Source organism: Oncorhynchus nerka, linkage group LG3, assembly GCF_034236695.1.
Source record: "Oncorhynchus nerka isolate Pitt River linkage group LG3, Oner_Uvic_2.0, whole genome shotgun sequence".
In the NCBI taxonomy this organism is placed as follows: Eukaryota; Metazoa; Chordata; class Actinopteri; order Salmoniformes; family Salmonidae; genus Oncorhynchus; species Oncorhynchus nerka.
Window position 1 is genome coordinate 69,021,005 of NC_088398.1, and position 27,299 is coordinate 69,048,303.

General features: G+C 42.4%; 2 protein-coding genes and 1 long non-coding RNA gene across 5 annotated transcripts in view; all 3 read left to right on the forward strand.

The window, feature by feature from the left end:
- Positions 1-895: 895 nt before the first annotated feature.
- On the forward strand, positions 896-5,507 carry LOC115112920 (renin receptor-like). Its single transcript, XM_029639986.2, has 9 exons — positions 896-1,021; positions 2,087-2,217; positions 2,732-2,860; positions 2,985-3,080; positions 3,329-3,466; positions 3,569-3,622; positions 3,716-3,865; positions 4,019-4,138; positions 4,492-5,507. The coding sequence occupies exons 1-9, from the start codon at positions 946-948 to the stop codon at positions 4,684-4,686; spliced, it is 1,089 nt and encodes a 362-aa protein (XP_029495846.2). The 5' UTR covers positions 896-945; the 3' UTR covers positions 4,687-5,507.
- Positions 5,508-5,884: 377 nt separating this feature from the next.
- LOC115112926 (uncharacterized) lies at positions 5,885-15,367 on the forward strand. The gene is made up of 3 exons (XR_003861047.2): positions 5,885-6,037; positions 6,193-6,282; positions 14,356-15,367. It is a non-coding gene; the product is annotated as an uncharacterized LOC115112926 (long non-coding RNA).
- Positions 15,368-25,787: 10,420 nt separating this feature from the next.
- LOC115115958 (sentrin-specific protease 7-like) overlaps positions 25,788-27,299 on the forward strand; it is a 40,955-nt gene continuing 39,443 nt past the window's right edge. For 2 of the 3 annotated variants that reach the window (XM_065015055.1, XM_065015056.1), the window contains exon 1: positions 25,789-26,112. The gene's annotated coding sequence lies outside the window, so the exon portion shown is untranslated. Of the gene's footprint in view, positions 26,113-27,299 lie in introns of all 3 variants that reach the window. The other variant, XM_065015063.1, reaches the window with a different exon arrangement.

Consider the following 27,299-nt stretch of genomic DNA (forward strand, 5'->3'; position numbering starts at 1 on the left):
AGGTTCGATTATATTTGCTATTCTATGAGGGTCCATGTTTCCGAACCCGCTACAGTGGTTGAGGTGCCAAGGATTCTGACATGTTGCAGCAGTGTGTAGAAGGGAGATCCCAAGATGTGAGAAAGTTGCAGGAGGGCATAGTCAGAGGGAGTGTACAGTTGGGATAGAGAAAGCACTGTGCGTCAACATGCACGGGTGAGAGAGCGACAGGTTGAGATTGCCAGAGTTTGAGTTGGGCAGAAATGTTCCTATACTGAGGCAATGAAGAGACTAGAGGATAGCCCAAGGGTGAGTGATTCGACTGTGAGTCCCCCAGTGAGTCGGCCTGAAAAGAGAGGTCCAAAGAGGATGAGTTTTAGTATTTTATTTAATCTTTATTTAATTAGGTAAGAACAAATTCTTATTTACAATAATGGCCTACACCAGCCAAACCCGGAAGACACTGGGACAATTTTGCGCCACCCTATGGGACTCCCAATCATGGCCGGTTGTGATTCAGCCTGAATTTGAACCAGGGTGTCTGTAGTGACGCCTCTAGCCCTGAGATGCAGTGCCTTATACCGCTGATTTCTTGTATTTATAGCCATGGTGATCAAATGCACTGTGCCGTTGGTGCGAAAATCACAGAAGATATACGTGGTAGTTGCAGCAGGGAAATATTTGGGGGTGAGAGATTTAAGTGCTGATGTTCTATAGGAAGATGGTGTAGGACCTTTTTGGGTGAAAGTAGTGGGTATTGTATAGGTGCAGGGTTAGATAGTGGTGCAATATAAGACTCTCCCATGCCCCTTTTTCTTGTTGTTTGTGACCAAAATGTGCAATCCGCACTCTGACCTGCGACAAGCAGCAAAACACCACACAGCGTCTATTCTTCCGGAAAGCCACACGAAGAAGATATACGTGACACGCGAGTCATCTGATCTACGTTAGAGCAAAAGGGGAATTATGTTGCTGGAAAATCGCCGAAGGATGGAGACTTTATTCAGCGTAACGTTTATCTTCTGCTCGGCTTTTACGGCAGGTAAAACTTGGAAATCTTGTATCTGATTATTTAGCTACTGATGTAGATCGTTTTCTGGAAATGATCTCATGGGGATGTTATAACGTTAACGATTCATTTGCATTAATGAAAACGGTAACGTTAGCTAAGAGGCACTAACAGTTTTAGCTAGCTAACGCTAAAGAAATGACTTTAAAGAACACTTCCAATCGTGTTGATATAAATATTGTTGGCAATTTGTGGCAAGCCGTGTCTTTTCCCTTATAAATATGTTATAACGATTAAATACTGTTTTTTAGTTGGGCTAATTTCCCCAGCTTGCTAGTAAGCTAACTTGACAGCCTGACCGCCAGGCAACAACAATAACCACCGAACTGGAACGACAAAACATGAACTAACATGATGAGCCATTTCCTGCAGTTTTACCCCGTCTGTTGTTGTGCACAACACTATCTAGCAATATGGCTATGGTTCATTGTAAGCTGTCTTACTAACCAGACTCACAGGGCACAGTCTCGGCTAGCCAGCTGTATCACGTGACATACAGCATTCATTAGTCGGATTCTGTTGCTAAACGTTTGGTGTATTGCACATCGTTTACTCCAAACGGAAGACGTTTTGAACGATAACGATAGTTTTATATTGGAAAAATTCAGGACGGTCCCTCCACGTTTCGTTCTACTTGCTTCCGTTTGGTTCCTATAGTTACTATTGCAAAACGTTTGCAACTGACAAAACGTTTTGAATTGGCATCCAACTAATGAATACACACCATATTCGCTTAACTTCCTCAAAAATCCTTCTGCTTTCCCAGTCACGAGACTCCGGCTAACTAACTATCTACTGTAGCTTGGCATTCCCATTCATTAAATGGCTGTCTTTCACAGTTTGTAATTAACAGGCAAATGGCAACACCATACTATCAGAACCCACCTAGATGAACCTCCAAAAGTCATATTATGTGGCCCTGGTGTCCCCTCCACCTACACCATATTGAACTCCAAACAGTAGCTAGCTTTGATAAGTTAGAAGTTGTTTATAGACAATATTATTTGAACCAAACCAATTCCTTCTGTTTTCCCTCAGGCGTTCAGGGGGACAGCCTCACCATATTGCAGGCCCCAGGGTACGTGTCCTTCCAAAAGGGAGACTGGCCAATCTCTGGGGAGAAGATTCCAGATATGGTGGCTCTGACTATGGGGTTCTCTGTCCAGGAGGTACACACACACCAGGACCTGAGGACAATCAGACCTGACCCGATCATTGAAAAAAATACAATTGAGAATCAAACAGACCCTAGAACAATCGGACCGGAAGAGAACTTGACCTAACCCATACCCTAACAGTATCAACCACACCCGATTAGACCCCAAACATTATGTTTATCAGCCAAGTTGCTCTTCTGCTTAACAAATAGGTCTTTATATTATATTGACCAGGCCTTCTATATGTCAATAAATTAACCGTATTCACATAAAATAAATGTCCCTTGGGTCCGGGTCAGGTCCTGTTTGATTGTCATCGGGTCTATGTAACTACAGCTGATAGACCAGAGTGGACCTGACCACAGCTCTGCATAACCTATAGCATAAGTTTGAATTTGGGGGTTGGGTCTCAGGTATATCGCGTCCACTTGCACCCGTGAAGACCCACACAGGCACATATCCTATGTTTGAACAGGTGCGCAAGCCTCTGGTATTTTACATGATACTCTAACATCTGTGTTTGTAGGATCTCTCCTGGCCAGGCCTCCGGGCAGGTCAGTTGTTCCAGCGTCCCAGGGCCAACGTGCTGGTGGTGGTGAGGGGGGTGGACAGCCTGGCCCTGCCCCAGAATGTGGCATCCTATCCCTTGGAGAACGTGAGTGAGGCCAGGCTCCCCATCAGGGGTGATGGTTGAGCAGCAGCAACGTTCTAATTCGAATGAGATTCTTCACCAAGGCTCTGTTATTAGTAACTCTTCCCTTGTTCCCTCTCTCCTCTAGCCGGTACCCTTCACCCTGGACAGTGTGGCTGAGACGGTTCATTCTCTCTTTGCTGAGGACACTCCTGTGGTCCTCCAGCTGGCCCCTAGTGAGGAGGTACTGTATGGACAGCACATGTGTAAAGGTTTCTTTTTTCCAGAGGGTTTGTATGTGCAGGGGGATAGTAATGTTATCAAATAAAAATGTATTTGTCACGTGCGCCGAATACAAAAGGTGTAGTAGACCTTACTGTGAAATGCTGACTTACAAGCCCTTAACCAACAATGCAGTTGGTTAGTAGCTCATAAAACGTCAGCCATCCCCTCCGGCGCCATTATTGTGTGTGTGTCTACGTGTGTCTACAGAGGCTGTACATGCTGGGGAAGGCCAACGCGGTGTTTGAGGACCTGCCTGTGACCCTGCAGCAGATCCGTTCTCGTCTCTCCCAGGATGGCTCCGTGCTGGCCTCCCTGCCACTTAACTCCCTCAACCGCAACGCTGAGGTAACATGTATAACTAGTGCTGGTTCTATCTGCGTCCCTCGGTTAAAGTGAATAAGGGTTGGTTGATCTCTGAACTCTGATCTTCTTCCTCTCTTCTTATAGGCTGATCTGCTCTTCCTGTCTGAGGTCCAGGTTCTGCATGACATCACTGCCCTGGTAAGACTGAATATGTTTTTTGTTGGGCACAGGGGAATTGGATAATTTCAACGCTGGTCATCTGTTGTGGCTAACCCCCTCACCCTCATGTAGCTGCAGAGACACCGGCACCTGGCCCAGGACCACTCCCCTGACCTGTACTCCCTGGAGCTGTCTGGCCTGGAGGAGCTGGGCCGTCGCTACGGACAGGACTCCCCACAGTATCGAGACGCCACCGCCATCCTGGCCAACGTCCTACAGAAGGTAAGCACGGGGGGGGGGGGGGGGGCTTCCTGGGGGCATCTATATATCAAATAAAATGGTTAGTGGTAGTGGCACGAGTAGTGTTTCTGGGTTTTTATCGCTATACGTGACCACCTGTTTGTCATCTTTTGCTCTCTCTCTCCTGTGCTGTAGTTTGGCGAGGACGTGTTTGGTCTCTATGGTGACAGTGCGGTGGTCGAGGTTGTCACGGTGAAGAGCTTTGAGGCACCATTGACCAGGAAGTCCCGCTCCATCCTGGAGTCCAAACAGATCGTATGTTTGTTTATATTAGCTTCATCTGCCCAGATCTTCTGTTTTTATGTTTTATGTACATATCTATGGATCAGTGGAGGCTGGTGGGAGGAGCTATAGAATGATGTCTCATTGTAATGGCTGGAATGGAACGGAGTCGATGTGTTTTCTATATTTTTGATATCATTCTAATTATTCCATTCCAGCCATTACAATGAACTTGTCCTCCTATAGCTCCTCCCAACAGCTTCCTCTGCTGTATATATTTATGAGCATGAGCATTTTTAGATGTCTGAAATTCTATACTTCATAGATGAGATTTGCAACTACTGAAATCCTCTCTCTCTTTCCTCCTTTCTCTCCTCATCACACAGAGTAACCCTGGCAGTCCCTATAACCTGGCCTATAAATATAACTTTAATTATGCAGTGATCTTCAACATCGTGCTATGGCTGATGATCATCCTTGCCTTGGCTGTCATTGTCATCTCATACAATCTGTGGAACATGGACCCAGGATATGACAGCATCATCTACAGGATGACCAATCAGAAGATCAGGTTGGACTGAAGTCTGCCCAGCAACACTCCAGCCCTCCAATTAGCCCTCTCCTAGTGGAATTTTATTGTTTTTCTTGTTTTGTGTGAAAAATAAAGATGTGGAGCCTTGGAGTCTTAGCCCCTACTCTCTAGGTACTTGTTTAGATCTGAGAGAGTTGGATAGGTATAAGCAATATGGTGAAAATAATTCCACCCAGCTTGGTATATAAGCCATGGTCGAACTAATTATAAACCAAATAGCATATACCTATCCAAACTCTCAGATATACACAAGGTGATAGGGGTTGATTGTGGACTGAGGAGTAGACATCAGAATAGCAGTTGTTCAGGTGGAGGTAATAGTTTAATCCAATATGTATGACATGTATGTGAGGTGCAGTTCACTGTAATGTCACTGGTAAGTACTGCAAAGATTGACTATACAGAATTGTAACACTGTAGAGCTGTGTCTGAAGCCTAGTCATGTACCTTCTAGCCCACACTTCACATTTATTTTGAGTGTCTACAGTAGTTGTCCTACTTCCTTGGTGATTGAAAATGTCCTGTTTTATTTTTTGTAAAAATAAAAATTATTGTAATGCCCTGAAAGACTGAGAATTATATGGTGTGTGTGATGTAAATGATTGTATTTTTTGAGATATAAAACTTAAGTTAAAGTGAAATGTGTATATATTGAAGTTAGAAATGCAAATATCTTGAATAAACTGCTGTATTGGTATGGTGAGGTCTGTAATATTCACTGGAATGTTGCATGAATTTTGCAGTTGTGTGACGATATGAAACAGGAAAATATTATGTACAATATGGGCAATAAATTATTTAAAATCATAAGTTTGTGTACTTCAATCAGCAAATTGAATTATGTTTATTAAACCACCATAGTCTACAGAAACCAGTGATACATTGGTACAAATGACCTTGGACAAATTGTCCCACAGTTAGTTTTAGTAAATGTGTCACATGAGTTTATAATAAACACGTTTTCTAATTCAGAGTGATATGTATGACATGTTTACCATCACCAAAAATACTCCTCAATTCACTTATCCAATACATAAGCAGATCACGAGACTAGATCAGACGTAACTATTGCGCTATATAGAAGTAGCCAATCAGTGAAGCCGTGTAGCTATCTGCTCCAATAGAGAGACGAGTTCCTGAAACTCCACCTCTAAGGTTATCTAAGGCATACGTAATTGGGTGTGCTTTTGTGTAACTGGTTTGGTAACAGCAGATCGACTGTACTACTAAAAGACATCATTCAAGCAGCAAGACATTCATCTATCTGACAACAAAAACATCAATTTTCTGAGGAGAAAGAAGAACAGACTCTCGCGCCATGGTTTGACTTCTGATCAAAGGTGCGCGCCGATCTCTTCATTGTAGTTGTTACAAAGTAACATATACGAAGTCATGTTACTCAGGCTATACACATCTATGCCAATGATCTCTTGTGAGGTGTCATTTCAATAATGTTTTTCAAATAATTATCTGTCTCATTCTCTCCATCTTTCAGCCAGCATCTGGACGGTGAGGAAGATTCGGGCCCACATTGCTGAGGGAGAGCAAGAGGAGAAGCCCATCTTCACACCATGTGGTGTTATTGGTAAGAACAGTAATGCCATAGATATGCAACAATGCTGATTGTTATCAACTTATCTACAATGCCATGCAAGAACACTTGCGTTACCTAACAATGCCGTAGTAAAGGGTGCGTTCGTAAATTGCTTCCAGTGTGTCAGAGTGCACTTTGGGTTGTTCGTAAATTCAGAGGGTTGTTAGATTGTCAGTTGGTAAATTCAGAGCGTTTCATTCTCGGAGCGTTCAGAGCGCTCACTGAACGCGCTGGTCGAGAAGGGTTCATCCGAGTGTTCTGACCGAACGTTAACTGGCTATAGTTGGCTAGCTTGTCAGCTACTTCCAGACACAAATGACCGAACACCTCACTGACCATTTTACTCACCATGACAGAGCTGGTTAGGCTGTTATGTTATCTAGAGCGTTAGTGACTAGCTGTGCTGCTGGCAACAATTGAATACCTTTTTTGCCGACGTTTGACACTGTTCATATTCAATGGGTGTTGCGTGTTCGTAAAGTCATCAGTTATTTTGCGCTCTGGCACACAGACGAGAGTGCTCTACAATCGGAGTAGATGGCTAGAGTGAATTTACGAACGCACCCAAAGATGCGCTGTCTAAAAATCGCTCGACCTTTTCCTGGTTGCTAAAATTCTAATTGTTCGCCTAATTTCAATTTGTGATAAAACAAAAATGATAGTTTAGAGAAAAATGTGAATTTTCAGCTGGTGTACAAAACCGAAAGGAAGACGCAAAAACAAAACTTAAGAACAGGAAGTATACAAATAAGGCATGGATTTTTTTTTAGGTGGCATTATGTCATATCACTCTGAATTAGGAAACGTGTTTATTATAAACTCGGTGTCAGACTGAGTGACACATTTAATAAAGATCGACCCCTTCTTATACTTGCTTTCAATGACTATGGTTACATGCACACAATCTGGTTATTGTGGCTAGTCAGATTAATATCATAGTTCGATTAAAGTTGACATGCTTTGCAAAAAATAATGATTTCCCCAAATGAACCTGTTTACATGGACACGTGAAATCTGGTGGCACCCTGATGAATGCAGAAAATCGCCAAGCAAAATAAACTTATTTTTGGGAAGCATATTTGATTCTGAGTTCGGATTGCCAATTTAAGGTGTTTAGATTGTAAAGAAAACCAGGTGTACAGTTGAAGTCATAAGTTTACATACATCTTGGCCAAATACATTTAAAATCAGTTTTTCACAATTCCTGACATTTAATCCTTTCATCATATTCTCAGTGGGTCAGAAGTTTACATACACTCAATTAGTATTTGATAGCATTGCCTTTAAATTGTTTAACTTGGGTCAAATGTTTCGGGTAGCCTTTCCACAATAAGTTGAGTCAATTTTTGCCCATTCCTCCTGACAGAGCTGGTGTAACTGAGTCAGGTTTGTAGGCCTCCTTGCTCGCAAAGATTTTTCAGTTCTGCCCACAAATGTTCTATAGGATTGAGGTCAGGGCTTTGTGATGGCCACTCCAATACCTTTACTTTGTTGTCCTCAAGCCATTTTGCCAAAACTTTGGAAGTATGCTTGGGGTCATTGTCCATTTGGAAGACTCATTTGCGACCAAGCTTTAACTTCCTGACTTATGTCTTGAGATGTTGCTTCAATATATCCATATCATTTTCATTCCTCATAATGTCATCTATTTTGTTAAGTGCACAAGACTCTCCTGCTGCAAAGCACCCCCACAACATGATGGTTGGGATGGTGTTCTTCGGCTTGCAATCCTCCCCCAAACATAACAATGGTTATTATGACCAAACAGTTCTATTTTTGTTTCATCAGACAAGAGGACATTTCTCCAAAAAGTACGATCTTTGTCCCCATGTGCAGTTGCAAACTGTAGTCTGACTTTTTTTATGGCAGTTTGAGGAGTGGCTTCTTCCTTGCTGAGCGGCCTTTCAGGTTATGTCGACATAGGACTCGTTTTACTGTGGATATAGATACATTTGTACATGTTTCCTCCAGCATCTTCACAAGGTCCTTGGCTGTTCTGGGATTGATTTGCACTTTTCGCACCAAAGTACGTTCATCTCCAGGAGACAGAACGCGTCTCCTTCTTGAGCGGTATGACGGCTGCGTGGTCCCATGGTGTTTATACTTGCATACTATTGTTTGTACAGATGAACGTGGTACCTTCAGGCATTTGGAAATTTCTCCCAAGGATGAACCAGACTTGTGGAGGTCTACAATTTTTTTTCTGAGGTCTTGGCTGATTTCTTTTGATTTTCCCATGATGTCAAGCAAAGAGGCACTGAGTGTGAAGGTAGGCCTTGAAATACATCCACAGGTACACCTCAAAGTGACTCAAATGATGTCAATGAGCCTATCAGAAGCTTCTAAAGCCATGACATACTTTTCTGAGTTTTCCAAGCTGTTTAAAGGCACAGTCAACTTAGTGTATGTAAACTTCTGACCCACTGGAATTGTGATACAATGAAATAATCTGTCTGTAAACAATTGTTGGAAAAATTACTTGTGTCATACACAAAGTAGATGTCCTAACCGACTTGCCAAAACTATAGTTTGTTAACAAGATATTTGTTGTGGTTGAAACACTTAGGTTGGAGTCATTAACTTGTTTATTTAAAATTCCGACTTCATCTGTATGTCTTCTTGATATTAAGATTAAGGTGTTTGCATGATGATTGCATAATCTGCCTACTGCCATAATCAGTTTAATATTGAATTACTACTTTGTGAATGACAGATCTATAACTCACATTTATATATTAATTTGGTCACCCAAAAAGCTGAATATTGCAGCTTTAAGAACACTGTAATTACCGAACAATGCAACAGAGCTAACTACCTCTATGGCATAGATTAGAACAATGGCGCCACCTAACAATACCATTGTTAAGTATACTGGCATTACCGAACAATGCAACAGAGCTAACTACCTCTATGGCATAGATTAGAACAATGGCGCCACCTAACAATACCATTGTTAAGTATACTGGCATTACCGAACAATGCAACAGAGCTAACTACCTCTATGGCATAGATTAGAACAATGGCGCCACCTAACAATACCATTGTTAAGTATACTGGCATTACCGAACAATGCAACAGAGCTAACTACCTCTATGGCATAGATTAGAACAATGGCGCCACCTAACAATACCATTGTTAAGTATACTGGCATTACCGAACAATGCCACAGAGCTAACTACCTTACAACTATAGAAATAATAATTAATTGATTTATTTGATAAATAAGGAAATATACTCTTATAGAAAGTTATTTAGAAAAATAGAACTTCCCAATACATTATAAATAATTGTATTCTATATGCAAAGCAATACCTTCAGAACTTACTCAATTAATTAAATGTCATTTGTGTTTTGGAGAACATGTCAGGATAAATGCACAACTTCTGTTAGAAGGTTTCCCCCTGCTGGAAAACAAATGTAATAATACATTCTTAAGATATCTTGTTTTTGGAGTTAAAAAGTTAGCTCCTTGAGGGAAATTCTTCTGGAATGCATATGCTACTGAAATTGAATGGAAGAAAGCTTGATTGCTCCCCCACACATTTTGTATATCAAATAAAGTAAAAGAATTTCACTTTAAAATCTTGCACAAAGTATACCCTTGCAGTTGTCCTCTAAATCCATGAATTTAGACATCTGCCTTTTCTGTGATCAAGAAGGGGAAACTATTATACACTTTATGAGTGTGACTCTGAAGTTATTTTGGAGAAGGTTAAAATATTTACATTTTTTAAATTGTACTTACACTTTTATTGTATTTACAATGAAAGATGTAATACGTTATTTTTTTTGTGCAGGCTTCACACACTTCATCAGTCTCTCATTCACAATTTGACAAGCAATATCCTGGCTACATCCCCTGTGTGGCTGTAATGCCCCCTAAAAACATCCATTCCCAAGGGACTTTGGACCCTTAGGCTGAATATAATAATGATCATTCCCTCCTCCCGGCTGCGTGCTGAAGCACCTCTCACATGACTCTGTCACGTGATCTGGTCTTTCTCACAGGCTACAAGACAGACCCATCGTGAATCCAACTGCGCGCGTCCTTATCCAATTCCGAGGCTCATATTGAAGATATTGGAAGAACTGTCCACAATTGGTTTTCGTCAGCCAACAAGATGAGTAGGCCAAACGAACAGCAGAAGCACTATCCTTTGTCAATCTACTATCCTCTCTAGTACAAAAGTTGACCTATTCTGTGCGAGAAATAAATATTCCCAACATAGTCTGGGACAGTTGTGGGACACGATAGATCCCAAATGAATACAACCACTAGCATCAAAAAACCTGTTTTAAGCATTGAGCCTGACACAACAGATCAGAACATTTAGCTTAAAACGTTTATAAACTATTAGGATATTTTTTCACATTATAAGCCCAGCAATGCACACACGGCAGTAGGATATAAGAGCAAATGTTCCATTAGCAGAAAACACCATTCTCAAATGTGACCACATGTGATTATACAGGTAAATGCTTTTATTATAAAGATGCATTTGAAAATTGTTCCCTAAACTTGAAACTCACGTGCTGGATATTTTATGCCAGTTAGGCTCTACATCCGCTGTAAAGCGTATGAATGTGCTTAATTTAAAGTTATTTGGCCACTTTAGTTGTGATAAAAACCTTATCAAAACATATAGGCCTATGGGCTGGACTACATGAAGTGTGCGACTATGATTACAAAAAGTCGCACAAACAAGGCATGCTCTGTTTCTTGCCTTAAGCTGGGCATCATTCACAAGTGATAGGCTAATATTGTCACCCATCAAACTATTCTTGGTTGAATCTTTTTTACATTTACTAAATAATATATGTGTAAAATTAGTTTTGATTTATAATGGACCATTATCATGCACCTGTATCGAAATGGGGGCAGAGGGAAAAAATACATGTCATCTATGAACTTAAAAAGCGAATGGAGGACGCTTTTCCCACTGTTCATTTTCATTTCATGCCAGCCAGGTAGTCTAGACTCCTGTTGTAAAGAGAAGCAGTGTGCTTAATATTAGGAAAGTTAAGAAATAAATATAGTAGGCCTAGCCTATAGAAAGCTGATGTGATCCTTCTCTTTTTAATAGTGGTCATTACTCTGTTTTCTTGCGCAATTGCATAGCCTATAAACATTTTGCGCAACATGAGCTCATGGGCTTTCATGAAGTGTTTGATTCGATTTTTGATCATATTTGCATTAATGTCAGAGTGATTAGAGGGACAATAGAGTGCTGAGAACAAGCAGTTAACATGTTTGGTAGACTACTAATGACAATCCGCAGCATCAGAGCTTGGAGAAGCCTTACTGTGACTAAACGGTCACGTGGAATTTGACTGCGGTCATGACTCGTGATCACCGGTGTGGCGGAAATACAGTTAACGTAACAGCCCTAGTTATGATTACACAAGCACGTGTGTTTATAACCTCCTCCTAGGCATGGTCAACTCCTTACATATCTAGACAGCCAATACATCCCCGCTCCCCCCTAGTTCTGCAGCTGGCCTGTCTTATCAGAGACTATTGCCCTTCAGCTGGCCTGTCTTATCAGATACTATTGCCCTTCAGCTGGCCTGTCTTATCAGATACTATTGCCCTTCAGCTGGCCTGTCTTATCAGATACTATTGCCCTTCAGCTGGCCTGTCTTATCAGAGACTATTGCCCTTCAGCTGGCCTGTCTTATCAGATACTATTGCCCTTCAGCTGGCCTGTCTTATCAGATACTATTGCCCTTCAGCTGGCCTGTCTTATCAGATACTATTGCCCTTCAGCTGGCCTGTCTTATCAGAGACTATTGCCCTTCAGCTGGCCTGTCTTATCAGAGACTATTGCCCTTCAGCTGGCCTGTCTTATCAGATACTATTGCCCTTCAGCTGGCCTGTCTTATCAGACTATTGCCCTTCAGCTGGCCTGTCTTATCAGATACTATTGCCCTTCAGCTGGCCTGTCTTATCAGATACTATTGCCCTTCAGCTGGCCTGTCTTATCAGATACTATTGCCCTTCAGCTGGCCTGTCTTATCAGATACTATTGCCCTTCAGCTGGCCTGTCTTATCAGATACTATTGCCCTTCAGCTGGCCTGTCTTATCAGATACTATTGCCCTTCAGCTGGCCTGTTTTATCAGATACTATTGCCCTTCAGCTGGCCTGTCTTATCAGATACTATTGCCCTTCAGCTGGCCTGTCTTATCAGAGACTATTGCCCTTCAGCTGGCCTGTCTTATCAGATACTATTGCCCTTCAGCTGGCCTGTCTTATCAGATACTATTGCCCTTCAGCTGGCCTGTCTTATCAGATACTATTGCCCTTCAGCTGGCCTGTCTTATCAGATACTATTGCCCTTCAGCTGGCCTGTCTTATCAGAGCCTATTGCCCTTCAGCTGGCCTGTCTTATCAGATACTATTGCCCTTCAGCTGGCCTGTCTTATCAGATACTATTGCCCTTCAGCTGGCCTGTCTTATCAGATACTATTGCCCTTCAGCTGGCCTGTCTTATCAGATACTATTGCCCTTCAGCTGGCCTGTCTTATCAGAGACTATTGCCCTTCAGCTGGCCTGTCTTATCAGATACTATTGCCCTTCAGCTGGCCTGTCTTATCAGATACTATTGCCCTTCAGCTGGCCTGTCTTATCAGATACTATTGCCCTTCAGCTGGCCTGTCTTATCAGATACTATTGCCCTTCAGCTGGCCTGTCTTATCAGATACTATTGCCCTTCAGCTGGCCTGTCTTATCAGATACTATTGCCCTTCAGCTGGCCTGTCTTATCAGATACTATTGCCCTTCAGCTGGCCTGTCTTATCAGATACTATTGCCCTTCAGCTGGCCTGTCTTATCAGAGACTATTGCCCTTCAGCTGGCCTGTCTTATCAGAGACTATTGCCCTTCAGCTGGCCTGTCTTATCAGAGACTATTGCCCTTCAGCTGGCCTGTCTTATCAGATACTATTGCCCTTCAGCTGGCAGCAGCTTATCATACATGTAACGTAATCAATAAGTTATTATATAGTGACGGGAATAAGTATATTTCAAGTTAAAACCCAACATTATGCAGCATAAACAGCTTAATATATCCATATTTGATTTTAATAACCACATTGTGGGCCTGTTAGAACGCATAAATCATGACTGATTTTATGAATATCCACTTTGTTAGAACCAATTTAGTTTTTGAATGGCCGCCAATAACCACGTCCTTGTTTCCCCCCACAGTCTGCAGGCTCTTTAACTCGCTGCCTATGTCAGCTCAGTCAGAAATGACCTTTACATCTCTATCACGCAATCTGTAGTTCATCAATCCACATTGAATAGAGCCCTGTGTTTCATTACCCTCTTTACTGCATGTATACATTTGATATCGGCCATTGATACATTACACTGATATGTAGCACAGACAACCTCTGTTTCTGTCGTCAACCAATGTGAAATCAAAAACATTTCACCATGACATTGGATTTATGTTAAGTTGGGTGAAAAAGACTAAATTCCATTTTTGCAAATCCAATCAGTTTTTCACCATTGATTCAACGTCATCACATTATTATTATTATTTATTATTTAATGAAGTGGAACAGTGTTGATTCAACCAGTTTTTGCCCAATGGGCAGGCTGGCACTGGTAATAGGTTCCCTTATCAGAGACTGAGTTATCCCATGGCTTGCAGGCTAAGTCTTCTAATTTCAATTAGCTTATTGCATCTCCACATTTTAAGCACCGGCTGAGAAGGTTAATCTCTAAACCCTGGTTGGACAACATTTCTTAGATCTGTGTAGCAACTTCTATAATAACACTCTAAGTTCACTCCATATGTCTGTAACGTTTACCCTGTGTCAATCGTGATGGCAACTGTTTTGACAATTTGATACTTCTTGAGCTCTTGTTTGATAACCAGCTATGTACGGCTAGGATTTATAAAGCATTATCAGTCACTACGATTAGGCAGGCTAATTGCATCTTTTGGGAACTAAATCAATTTTGGCGCTGGTCTACTAAACCTTGTTTTCCCTTTGCATAACCTTTACATAGAACGTGTGTGTGAGATGCTTCTCTTTATTTCCTGTCTCCTCAGGCTTTAAGAAGGAGCAGTTGACATCAGGTTCTGATCCACCGGTGGCCGTAATGACCCCTGAACCTGATGATGGTATCGCTAACGGCGGCCCGTCATCAGAGACAGCCGTGCAGAAGTGCGGATCCTGAGGTTAAAGGTCACACTGGATAACTGGTTGGGACCAATAAATTATTATTAAGCATGTCTTGAAAAGGATGCATTCACAGAACTGTATGTCGACAGACGCAGTCTCCTTGTTCGAAAAACTTTTGTACGTTAATTCTACTTCCCTGATCTGGACTGTCTATAAACAACATTCTCATACATTATTCTGATACGTCTTCATTTCTTCTTCAGAAGTTTGGATTATGTATTATATTACTAGATATAACTGCATTGTTGGAGCTAGAAACAAGAATTTTGCTGCACCTGCAAATCTGTACGCGACCAATAAACTTTGATAACTTTTTTGTATAGCCAAACATGCTCTTACTTAACTTTGCTATCCTTAATCAAAGCATTCCCATAGAAAATGTCACTACGACCATAATGATGACTAGTTTTGAGACCAAATTATGACATAAGTCATTCCATTTAATTTACGTTTTGTAGGTTTCTGAACCCAAGTATGCTAATACGATATTGCAAATAAAAAGTTGATTATTTACTGATCTATAGAAGATATTCTTTAACAGCCCTCCAACTGGAAAAATGTTTGTTTTCATGCCCTTGCTGTCCCAGCCTCTGTCCAGTGTGCCCATACTCAGTCGACCAAATACTAAGCTGAGATACTTGCTGTAATTCCAACTTTCAGTCACTAAGTCAGTGTGAAGATTGTGAAGTTATGACATTTTCATATACACGGATCTCAGGTTAATATTGGGTCCAGTGAGCTCTGTTTAACCTCTGACACCAGATGACCCTTTATGGCTGCAGCGTGTGACGACCTGCTCACCAACCCCTCCACCCAGGGACTGAGCTGTTCTGATGCCCCTGCTGCAGCTTCCCTAATAAAAACTTTAACTATCTGGTAGACTTGTCTTTTATTGTGTTGTAGGCATAGAACTTCCCAGTATATCCATTATGAGCTATTAGGTACAATACTCACTAATGAACATTAAAAATGATCAAGAAGTGCCATGAATCATAAACATTTCTTACATAACTGCAACTTTTTTATTTTACCTTTATTTAACTAGGCAAGTCAGTTAAGAACAAATGCTTATTTTCAATGACGGCCTAGGAACAGTGGGTTAACTGCCTGTTCAGGGGCAGAACGACAGATTTGTACCTTGTCAGCTCGGGGATATGAACTTGCAACCTTTCGGTTTCTAGTCCAACGCTCTAACCACTAGGCTACCCCATGAAATTATAGCCTGGTTACAATTGATATGGTTATACACTGAGTGTACAAAACATTAAGGACACATGCTTTTTCCATGACAGGCTGACTAGGTGAAGCTATGATCCCTTATTGACGTCACTTATTAAATCCACTTCAATCAGTGTAGATGAAGGGGAGGAGACAGGTTTAAAGAAAGATCTTAAGCCTTGAAAGAATTGAGGCATGTAATTGTGTATGTGCCATTCAAAGGGGGAATGGGCAAGACAAAAGATTGAAGTGCCTTTGAACAGGATATGGTAGTAGGGGCCAGGCACACCGGTTTGTGTCAAGAACTACAATGCTGCTGGGTTTTTCACACTCAAAAACAGTTTCCCAATCTTATCAAGAACAGTCCACCAGCCAACTTGACACCACTGTGGGAAGCATTGGAGTCAATATGGACCAGCATCCCTGTGGAAGGCTTTCCACACCTTGTAGAGTCCATGCCCCGACGAATTGAGGCTGTTCTGAGGGCAAACGAGGGGAGGAGAACTCAATATTAGGAAGGTATCAGTAAAGATGTGCGCTGAGAGTCAGGAAGCAAGTTCAGGGAGTGAGTGTTTCAATAAATAAATGCAAACATAAAACAAAGCAGGAACAGCACACAAACTCAACACTTGAACAGAAACAATAACGCCTGGGGAAGGAACCAAAGGGAGCGACATATACAGGGAAGTTAATCAGGGAGGTGATGGAGCCCTGGTGAGTCTGACGATGCGTAGGCGCGCGTAATGATGGTGACAGGTGTGCGCCATAACGAGCAGCCCTGTGACCTAGAGGCCGGAGAGGGAGCACACGTGACAGTATCTTTAATATTTTGTATTCTCAGTGTATAAGACAGGTTACTTTAAGGTAAAAACGAAAGGAGGGTGGTTGGTCGTGTTGTATAAAGTGAACATCTAGCAACCAAAAGTTGCGTGTTCTAATCTCATCACAGACAATTTTAGCTAATTAGCGACTTTGTAACTACTTTTTATTTACTGTGTAACTATTTAACATGTTAGCTAAGCTTACCGCTAACCCTTTAACCTAATGCCAAACCCTAACGTTAACCTATAACCCCTAGCCTAGGTAACATTAGCATTAGACACCTAACTAACGTTAGCATTAGCCACCTAGCTAACATTATCCACAAGAAATTGGAATTCGTATCATCATATATATGCACTCACATTCACACACGTGCGCGCACACACACACACACAAATAGTAGCACACAAACACACACAATTGGCCTTGCTGTTTTCATTTGATTGTCTTTGATGTGTTTTGTTGTTACATTGTTGTTCTTTTCTCTTTTTCTCAGTATTTGTATTTTATTGGTTGTTGGCACATCAGGAGGGTAGTTGTTAGGTTGGGTTGGGCAGGGATGGTTCCCCTGGGGGGGAGGTTTTTTGGGGGGGCCTTGGATAGCTGAGCAGCTTCACTGCAGGTGGATTGTATGTTTTTTTTTAAATGACCCTAAACAGTCAGGCTTGAAGAGAAGTCACTCAACCGAGGCTGCTCTCCTCAGTGTCAGGGAGGCCGCTCTCCTCAGTGTCAGGGAGGCCGCTCTCCTCTGTGTCAGGGAGGCCGCTCTCCTCTGTGTCAGGGAGGCCGCTCTCCTCTGTGTCAGGGAGGCCGCTCTCCTCTGTGTCAGGGAGGCCGCTCTCCTCAGTGTCAGGGAGGCTGCTCTCCTCAGTGTCAGGGAGGCCGCTCTCCTCAGTGTCAGGGAGGCCGCTCTCCTCAGTGTCAGGGAGGCCGCTCTCCTCAGTGTCAGGGAGGCCGCTCTCCTCAGTGTCAGGGAGGCCGCTCTCCTCAGTGTCAGGGAGGCCGCTCTCCTCAGTGTCAGGGAGGCCGCTCTCCTCAGTGTCAGGGAGGCCGCTCTCCTCAGTGTCAGGGAGGCCGCTCTCCTCAGTGTCAGGGAGGCCGCTCTCCTCAGTGTCAGGGAGGCCGCTCTCTGTGTCAGGGAGGCCGCTCTCCTCTGTGTCAGGGGCCGCCGCTCCTCTGTGTCAGGGAGGCTCCTCTGTGTCAGGGAGGCTGCTCTCCTCTGTGTCAGGGAGGCCGCTCTCCTCTGTGTCAGGGAGGCTGCTCTCCTCTGTGTCAGGGAGGCTGCTCTCCTCTGTGTCAGGGAGGCTGCTCTCCTCTGTGTCAGGGAGGCTGCTCTCCTCAGTGTCAGGGAGGCTGCTCTCCTCTGTGTCAGGGAGGCTACTCTCCTCTGTGTCAGGGAGGCTGCTCTCCTCAGTCATTTAGCAGACTGTCTTATCCAGAGCGACTTACAGTTAGTGCATTCTTAAGATAGCTCGGTGGGACAACCACATATCACAGGCAGAGAAAGTACATTTTCCTCAGTAATGTAGCCTTCAGTAGAGTCAGAGGTCAAGTGCTGGTTTATTTAGTTATAAATAAATAAAAAGGTGTGGAGGAGGATTGTTTAAGATACTGTTTGAAGATGTAGGGTTAAATAACACCATAATCTACAAACGAACCATTTTCGTCGTGTAATGTTGATTGATTTTTAAAATTTGAACCTTAGTTGTCTTCTTTCTTCCACAGTGCTTTAGCTTACTGCACCACAATGTGTTGACTTCTGTAAATGTCCTGATCTCATTATCATACTTCTTTACTGTATGGTGTATTTCTGTTTTGTATATAATGTTTCCATGTCTAGATGTTCACCTATGTCTAGATGTTTTTGGGACTACAGATGGAAATGAGCTATTGGCTAAATCTGGTGCTCCACATGTTCTCAGTGATCTGAGACTTAGCTTATGTTTTGTTGTGCCAAATAAACGTAATAATCAAATCAATCTCTTTCTCAGATAGTTTCCTTTTAGCTCACAAATATATAAAGTAACTAACCCTCTACCACACACATTTTGGTATCAAAAATTGTATTGCATATTTCAAATATTACACATTAACATCTGCTAACCATGTGTATGTGACCAATAACATTTGATTGATTTTAATGACAAATATATAATCATATTATATAATGGATCCCCATTAGCTGTTTCCAAGGCAGCATCTATTCTTCCAAAATGAAGGCAGTTTATACAATTCAATTTGTATGATCATGCCCAATTACACAAAACTCCTATAAATTGTTTAAGAATGATATCTTGTGAGGTAAGGCAGAACATAAGCCTAACGTCACACTTTGGCTGCTCTATGATTGGTCTGGATCACAGGTAGAAGTGCAAGGGTTTCAAGGTAGCAGGTACAATGCCTTGCGAAATTATTCGGCCCCCTTGAACTTTGCGACCTTTTGACACATTTCTGGCTTCAAACATAAAGATATAAAACTGTATTTTTTTGTGAAGAATCAACAACAAGTGGGACACAATCATGAAGTGGAACGACATTTATTGGATATTTCAAACTTTTTTAACAAATCAAAAACTGAAAAATTGGGCGTGCAAAATTATTAGTGCAAAAGGTCAGCACCTCAGGAGTAAATGTCAGTTGGCTTTTCATAGCCGATCATTAAGAGTATCTCTACCGCTCCTGCTGTCTCTCGAGAGTTGAAAACAGCAGGTGTGGGACAGGTAGCACGTCCGGTGAACAGGTCAGGGTTCCATAGCAGAACAGTTGAAACTGGAGCAGCAGCACGGCCAGGTGGACTGGGGACAGCAAGGAGTCATTATGACAAGGTAGTATTGAGGCGGACACCGGATCACACAGGACAAGACAGGAGAAGTACTCCAGATATAACTAACTGACCCTAGCCCCACGACACATAAACTACTGCAGCATAAATACTTGAGGCTGAGACAGGAGGGGTCAGGAGACACTGTGGCCCCATCCGATTATACCCCCAGACAGGGCCAAACAGGAAGGATATAACCCCACCCACTTTGCCAAAGCACAGCCCCACACCACTAGAGGGATATCTTCAACCATCAACTTACCATCCTGAGATAAGGCTGAGTATAGCCCACAAAGATCTCCGCCACGGCACAACACAAGGGGGGGCGCCAACCCAGACAGGAAGATCACATCAGTGATTCAACCCACTCAAGAAGTGAAGCACCCCTCCTAGGGACGGCATGAAAGAGCACCAGTAAGCCAGTGACTCAGCCCCTGTAATAGGGTTAGAGGAAGAGAATCCCAGTGGAGAGAGGGGAACCGGCCAGGCAGAGACAGCAAGGGCGGTTCGTTGCTCCAGAGCATTTCCGTTCACCTTCACACTCCTGAGCCAGACTACACTCAATCATATGACCCACTGAAGAGATGAGTCTTCAGTAAAGACTTAAAAGTTGAGACCGAGTCTGCGTCTCTCACATGGGTAGGCAGACCATTCCATAAAAATTGAGCTCTATAGGAGAAAGCCCTGCCTCCAGCTGTTTGCTTAGAAATTCTAGGGACAATTAGGAGGCCTGCGTCTTGTGACCGTAGTGTACGTGTAGGTATGTACGGCAGGACCAAATCAGAAAGATAGGCAGGAGCAAGCCCATGTAATGCTTTGTAGGTTAGCAGTAAAACCTTGAAATCAGCCCTTGCCTTAACAGGAAGCCAGTGTAGGGAGGCTAGCACTGGGGTAATATGATAAAAAAAATGTGGTTCTAGTCAGGATTCTAGCAGGCATATTTAGCACTAATTTAAGTTTATTTAGTGCTTTATCCGGGTAGCCGGAAAGTAAAGCATTGCAGTAACCTAGAAGTAACAAAAGCATGGATTAATGTTTCTGCAGCATTTTTGGACAGAAAGTTTCTGACTTTTGCGATGTTACGTAGATGGAAAAAAGCTGTCCTTGAAACAGTCTTGATATGTTCGTCAAAAGAGAGATTAGGGTCCAGAGTAACGCCGAGGTCCTTCACAGTTTTATTTGAGACGACTGTACAACCATCAAGATTATTTGTCAGATTCAACAGAAGATCTCTTTGTTTCTTGGGACCTAAAACAAGCATCTCTGTTTTGTCCGTGTTTAAAAGTAGAAAGTTTGCAGCCATCCACTTCCTTATGTCTGAAACACCGGCTTCTAGCGAGGGCAATTTTGGGGCTTCACCATGTTTCATTGAAATGTACAGCTGTGTGTCATCCGCATAGCAGTGAAAGTTAAGATTATGTTTTCGAATGAGATCCTCAAGAGGTAAAATATATAGTGAAAACAATAGTTGTCCTAAAACGGAACCTTGAGGAACACCAACATTTACAGTTGATTTGTCAGAGGACAAACCATTCACAGAGACAAACGGATATCTTTCCGACAGATAAGATCTAAACCAGGCCAGAACTTGTCGGTGTAGACCAATTTGGCTTTCAAATCTCTCCAAAAGAATGTGGTGATCGATGGTATCAAAAGCAGCACCTCGGTCTGATGCCATTAAAAGATCATTTACCACCTTCACAAGTGCAGTCTCAGTGCTATGATGGGGTCTAAAACCAGACTGAAGCATTTCGTATACATTGTTTGTCTTCAGGAAGGCAATGAGTTGCTGCGCATCAGCTTTTTCCAAATTTTATGAGAGGAATGGAATATTTGATATTTGCCGATAGTTTTTTATATTTTCTGGGTCAAGGTTTGGCTTTTTCAAGAGAGGCTTTATTACTGCCACTTTTAGTGAGTTTGGTACACATCCGGTGGATAGAGAGCCGTTTATTATGTTCAACATAGGAGGGCCAAGCACAGGAAGCAGCTCTTTCAGTAGTTTAGTTGGAATAGAGTCCAGTATGTAGCTTTAAGGTTTAGAGGCCATGATTATTTTCATCATTGTGTCAAGAGATATAGTACTAAAACACTTGACTGTTTCTCTTGATCCTAGGTCCTGGCAGAGTTGTGCAGACTCAGGACAACTGAGCTTTGGAGGAATACGCAGATTTAAAGAGGAGTCCGTAATTTGCTTTCTAATGATCATGATCTTTTCCTCAAAGAAGTTCATGAATGTATTACTGCTGAAGTGAAAGCCATCCTCATTTGGGGAATGCTGCTTTTTAGTTAGCTTTGTGACAGTATCAAAAATAAATTTCAGATTGTTCTTATTTTCCTCAATTAAGTTGGAAAAATAGGATGATCGAGCAGCAGTGAGGGCTCTTCGATACTGCACGGTACTGTCTTTCCAAGCTAGTCGGAAGACTTCCAGTTTGGTGTGGTGCCATTTCTGTTCCAATTTTCTGTAAGCTTGCTTCAGAGCTCGGGTATTTTCTGTATACCAGGGAGCTAGTTTCTGGTATACAGTGACGAGAAGAAGGGGGCTACAGCGTATGATCGTCTTGTAAGAGTCAAGCCCCTTTATCATGACATGGTGGAGGCATGCAAAACCTACTTCCTGCTCAAAATCTATCTATAGATGAAGCAATATATGAAAATAAGCCGACCAAACGGGGCTACAAGCTCTTTGTGCTAGCCGATTCAGCCTCTGCCTACATATAGAACTTTATCTATGAAGGCAAGGCGATCACACCCACTGGGAAGGGCCTTGGTTATGACTGTCATGCAGCTGATGGACTTCCCCTTACTTGGCAGTGGAACATTTTTATACTAGTCCCATGCTTTTCATAGACCTCTTGAAAACAAATAGGGGCTTGTGGCACCATTCGTCCTAACATAATCAGTTTCCCCAAGACCAAGGTAAACAACATGACAAAGACAGCAGAGAGGGGACCATACGTTGGATCAGGACTGACAAGTTGCTTTTTGTGAAATGGAAAGACACTAGGGAATTAACCATGCTCACCACACAGCATAAGGCATTCAATAACTACCAATGTCTCAAGGAGGGTGAAAAGTGCCAATGGGGCATGGGGGAGGAAGAATGTCCCTATTCCTGTTTCTGTGAAGGACTACAATGCCAGCATGGAGGGTGTCAACCTATCTGATGCTCTGATAGGCTACTACCAGGTCCTCCACAAGACCAGGAAGTGGTATAATACTTTTTTCTTACCACTTTGTGGACATTGCTACAGTAAATGCTTTCATTCTCCACAAGCAGATGACCAAAGCAAAAGGTCAAACCCCTCTCTCCCAGTTGGCCTTCAGAGAGCAGCTGGTGTTGGGAATTGCTGAATTAGGGGCCCAAAGCAACCTCACAACCATCACAAGACCCCCCACTCAAGGTGAGCGCCACTATCCAACACATATACCAAAAGACAAAAGGAAGAACTGAAAGCATTGCACAAAACAAAGGGGTAAAAAAGAGTGAAACCCCAGATATTCTGTCTGAAATGCCAGTTTGCTTTTTGTTTTCTGGCAGAGAGGGACTGTTTCAAAGACTATCACACACCATGGTGAAAGTTAAATCTAATCATCTACACCTGTGATATAAAACCAACACGAGTGCCATTTGTAAATAGTTCAGCTTTTTAAAAATGTTTGCACATTTTTATTGAAGGATACGTGTGTAACCAAGTTTGTGTTTGACAAGACACTTTTATATATATTTTTATTCATATCTGTTGCTTTTATAAAAAGTTCATTTGTATGTGGGACCAATACATTGGATATGCCTAGGCTAAATGTTGAGGCACTTTGGAGACACCTCGATGTTTGAGAGAGATTTGTATTGTAGAAATTGAGGTTTTATAGTGAAAAATAACTTTTAGGCACACCCAGTGTGCAAAAACAGTGGAATTACCATATCCGGACACGTTGGAGAGGTTGAAAGGACACTTGAATGTACCCTGGATATCCCATAACACCACCACAATGTTTGAGTGAGGTTGATATGGTAGAAATAGTGTTTTTATACTGAATAAATAGCATTTACATACAAATATGTAATAGCACTGGAATTATCTAATTTCCAGACATATGCCACTTTGGAGAGGTTTAGGGACACTTGGAAACGTCCCAAGACCACACCTGACACCACTTACTAAAACATCTGCCCATTTCTAGTTGTTAGGTCTATCAATCCCATTTCTTTTCTGATATTGTTCACTTGTTGTGGACGCCATCTAATGTGTTTCCAGCTCTGGTCATCAATAATTCACTTATAGCTTGTCAATGAAAGATGACTTCAAAATTTAAAAAACGGTTATTTGGTGTATTCTGAACTATGTAACTCCTATCTATCTTCTGATCATTTCCTCATCAATCTCCCAGATGTCTTCTTTCCAAATATACCATGTTTTTTCATGTCAGAATCATGTAATTACACATGAATAGTAGTTACTTTTGGTTATGTTTATTTAGGCGGAAATCTACATTTTTACCATTGCATTTGAATATGCTCTGCTCTGCCCAAACCAGAACCCCAGGAACCTAAACCCTCTCACCCTCTCCAGATTCCTTCCATACAACTTCAAGTATATTTCCTCCCCAACCTTCCTTCTAGAAAAAAACACAGTCTGTGTTTTCTCAAGTGAAAACTTGAAGCCCCACCTGAGGGACCACTGCTCAACTTCACTAATCGCTTCTTGAACTCTTCTAGCTCTATGGATAATATTTCTCCCTCTCTTCCACAGATCCCATCATCCGCAAACAATGATCTCCAAATATCAGGTCTCACCTGGGAGAATACATCATAAATCATAATGGAGAACAAAAAAGGACTAATGACACTTCCCTGGAGGGTACCATTATCTACCTCATAGCTTTCTGACATAGAGATCCTCACCCTCACTTTTATTGATTGCCCAAAAAGAAAATCCTTTATCCAGTTAAAAACCCTTCCTACAACCCCCATGTTATCCAGCTTGATAACCACCTTCCGGAGACACCTGAAACCCCACCTCTTTAAGGAATACCTAGGATAGGATAAAGTAATCCCTCTCACCCCCCCCCCCCCCCCCTTAAAATATTTAGATGCACTACTGTTCCACTGGATGTCATAAGGTGAATGCACCAATTTGTAAGTCGCTCTGGATAAGAGCGTCTGCTAAATGACTTAAATGTAAATGTAAATGTAGGCTTTCCTTCCACATCATATCATAAGCCTTCTCTACATCAAAGAAAACGGCTCCCACCACCACCTTATTTGCCTGTGTCTTCCGTATGACTGACTCAAGGCACAGTACAGGATCTATCGTTCCCCTGCCTTTCCTGAACCCACTTTGATCTGGTGACATTAGTCCTCTACTCTTCTACTCTCTAGAAAGTAAGTCAGCCTTTCCATAATCATCCTCTCTATAGTTCACATACATGAGATGTCAACGCTATCGGACAATCGCTTTAAGAACTAGTAGGGTCTTCCCAGGTCTCCATATTGACACCACTATCGCCTGCTTCTAACTTCCAGGCAGTTTCCCTCCCTGCCACACCTTATTGTAAAGGCCCAATACTTTCCACATTGCAGTGTCACTGAGATGAGCCATCATGATGTAACACATCCCATCCTTCCCAGGAGATGTTACCCCAGCTTTAACTAATGCTCTCTTCATGTCAGCCAATGTAAAAGGGGCATTCAATGCATCCTCCACCATCTCTCTCTGATCCAGGAGAGAGATGGTTCTCCTCTGACGTCCTCTTTCCCACGTTGCCCCTCTTCTGTCAGATTATTTGAGCTGTGCACCTTCACAAATGCCTGGGCTGAGATCTCTGCCTTCTCATTATCTCTCACTGCAATCTCCCCACTTTTCAGCCCAGGGAGATCCAAATCTCATCTGACCCCACTCATCCTCTTAATCATCCCCCATACCGCTCCCACAGGAGTGGTCCTGCCTATTTTTCCACAGAACCGGCGCTTTCTCCAACGACCCCATGGCGGAGTTTAAGCACAGATAGAACAATGAGACCGATATTTGGTTGGCGTTTCCACTTACTACCAAATATGGTGGTGAGAGGAAGCACAGTGGTTGGCAGTGGGGCAAGATAGATTTTGGCCGACATTCGGCTAATTTTGTAATCGATTAATCATTTGATCTCAGTACAGTTTTCTGTTTCCAAAACTAGAATATGTTACCAACAGAGTGGACTACGTTTTTTAGACTTTACACTTTGCCATTTTTTTTAAAGATTGCGTTGTTTGGATGGACTGCAAGGGCAAATTGAGTTATTGCACATGCGTACTTCACAGAGTAGGCGTTTCCCAACGGAAATATGCAAATATATGCTAGAACGCACCAATAGGCTCTCGCTAGCTTGTGCTTGGCTCTGCCCACCTTGCTTATTCTGCCCACTCTGAATTAATTTTCTCCCATTGGAAATGACAGGCTGTGGTCTATCTTGGGTTAGTTATAAAAATCTTTGGTTTAAGTGCCTTCAAAAATATGCCATTATTATTTATCTCTATAGGCGCTAAAGCGGCTAGATCGTCCACTTCCGGAAACACCAGGATGTTCTTCTGTCCAGGAAAAACGTGAAAATATCTACAACCTGTGCGAATAACGCAACGTGTAGCTATTTAGGATTTTATAGGCGTTCCAGTTAATCAGCGAGATGATTTGGAGTGTAATGGTAGCTGTTTACATTACCCTTATCCTCGCTCTTTGGTCACGTTTGTGTATGTTGCACTAACTCGCTGTATTATTGAGTAAGTATGAGAATCGGGAACAAAAGTTGATGTCTGCTAGTGATCTAGCTAAATTAGCTAGCTTGCTGGCTAAAAAACAGGCAGGTTTTGCCAGGTTTTATTAGATAGCGTGTCTGTGCATAGCTGGGTAATATTGTAGAATGTCAAAGGGAACACGCGAAGAGAAGCATTGAATGAGCAGTATTTAACTTCAGTGAAATGCAAATGATTAGCCACCGGAGGGCTAGCTAGAAATTGGTAGTAGCACAGCATGCAAATTCAGAAAATAAATGTGCACCAGCACCACGCGTGACAAGATGCTGCCATTCATGTGTCGCTATTACAAGCTTATAAACAATGGTTTTATTTTTCCTGGCAAAAGCATTAAGTTCAAAGTACAGAATAAAATAATAGCTCTTGCATGTACCTAATGATGCTACAGTCACCAATGTACACTATATCTACAAAAGTATGTGGACACCCCTTCAAATGAGTGGATTCCGCTATTTCAGCCACACAGGTTGCTGACAGGCTATAAAATCGAGCATGCAGCTATGGAATCTCCATAGACAAACCTTGGCAATGGAATGGCCTTTCAACGTGGCACGTCGTAGGATGCCACCTTTCCAACCAGTCAGTTTGTCAAATTTCTGCCCTGCTAAAGCTGCCTCGGTCAACTGTAAGTTGTCCTAGGTTGCAACACTCCCTACCGAGTTCCAAACTGCCTCAGGAAGCAAAGTCAGCACAATAACTGTTAGACGGGAGCTTCATGAAATGGGTTTCCATGGCCGAGCAGCCTCACACAAGCCTAAGATCACCATGCGCAATGCCAAGCATCTGCTGAAGTGGTGTAAAGTTTGTAGCCATTGGACTCCGTAGCAGTGGAAACGCTACAGACTTCACCATTTGACAGTCCAACAGACAAATCTGGGTTTGGCGGATGCCAGGAGAACGCTACCTGCCCCAATGCATAATGCTAGTTTTGTGGAGGAGGAATAATGGTCTGGGGCTGTTTTTCATGGTTCGGGCTAGGCCCCTTAGTTCCAGTGAAGGGAAATATTAATGCTACAGCATACAATGACATTCTAGACGATTTTGTGCTTCCAACTTTGTGGCAACAGTTTGGAGAAGGCCCTTTCCTGTTTCAGCATGACAGTGCACAAAGCGAGGTCCATACAGAATTGGTTTGACGAGAATGGTGTGGAAAA

Bases quoted from the DNA above. Each gene is read 5' to 3' on its own strand.
- LOC115112920 (XM_029639986.2), top strand. From the start codon at position 946: ATGTTGCTGGAAAATCGCCGAAGGATGGAGACTTTATTCAGCGTAACG. The intron at 3,866-4,018 runs GTAAGCACGGGG...CCTGTGCTGTAG, and splicing joins TGGCCAACGTCCTACAGAAG to TTTGGCGAGGACGTGTTTGG. The intron at 4,139-4,491 runs GTATGTTTGTTT...CTCATCACACAG, and splicing joins TCCTGGAGTCCAAACAGATC to AGTAACCCTGGCAGTCCCTA.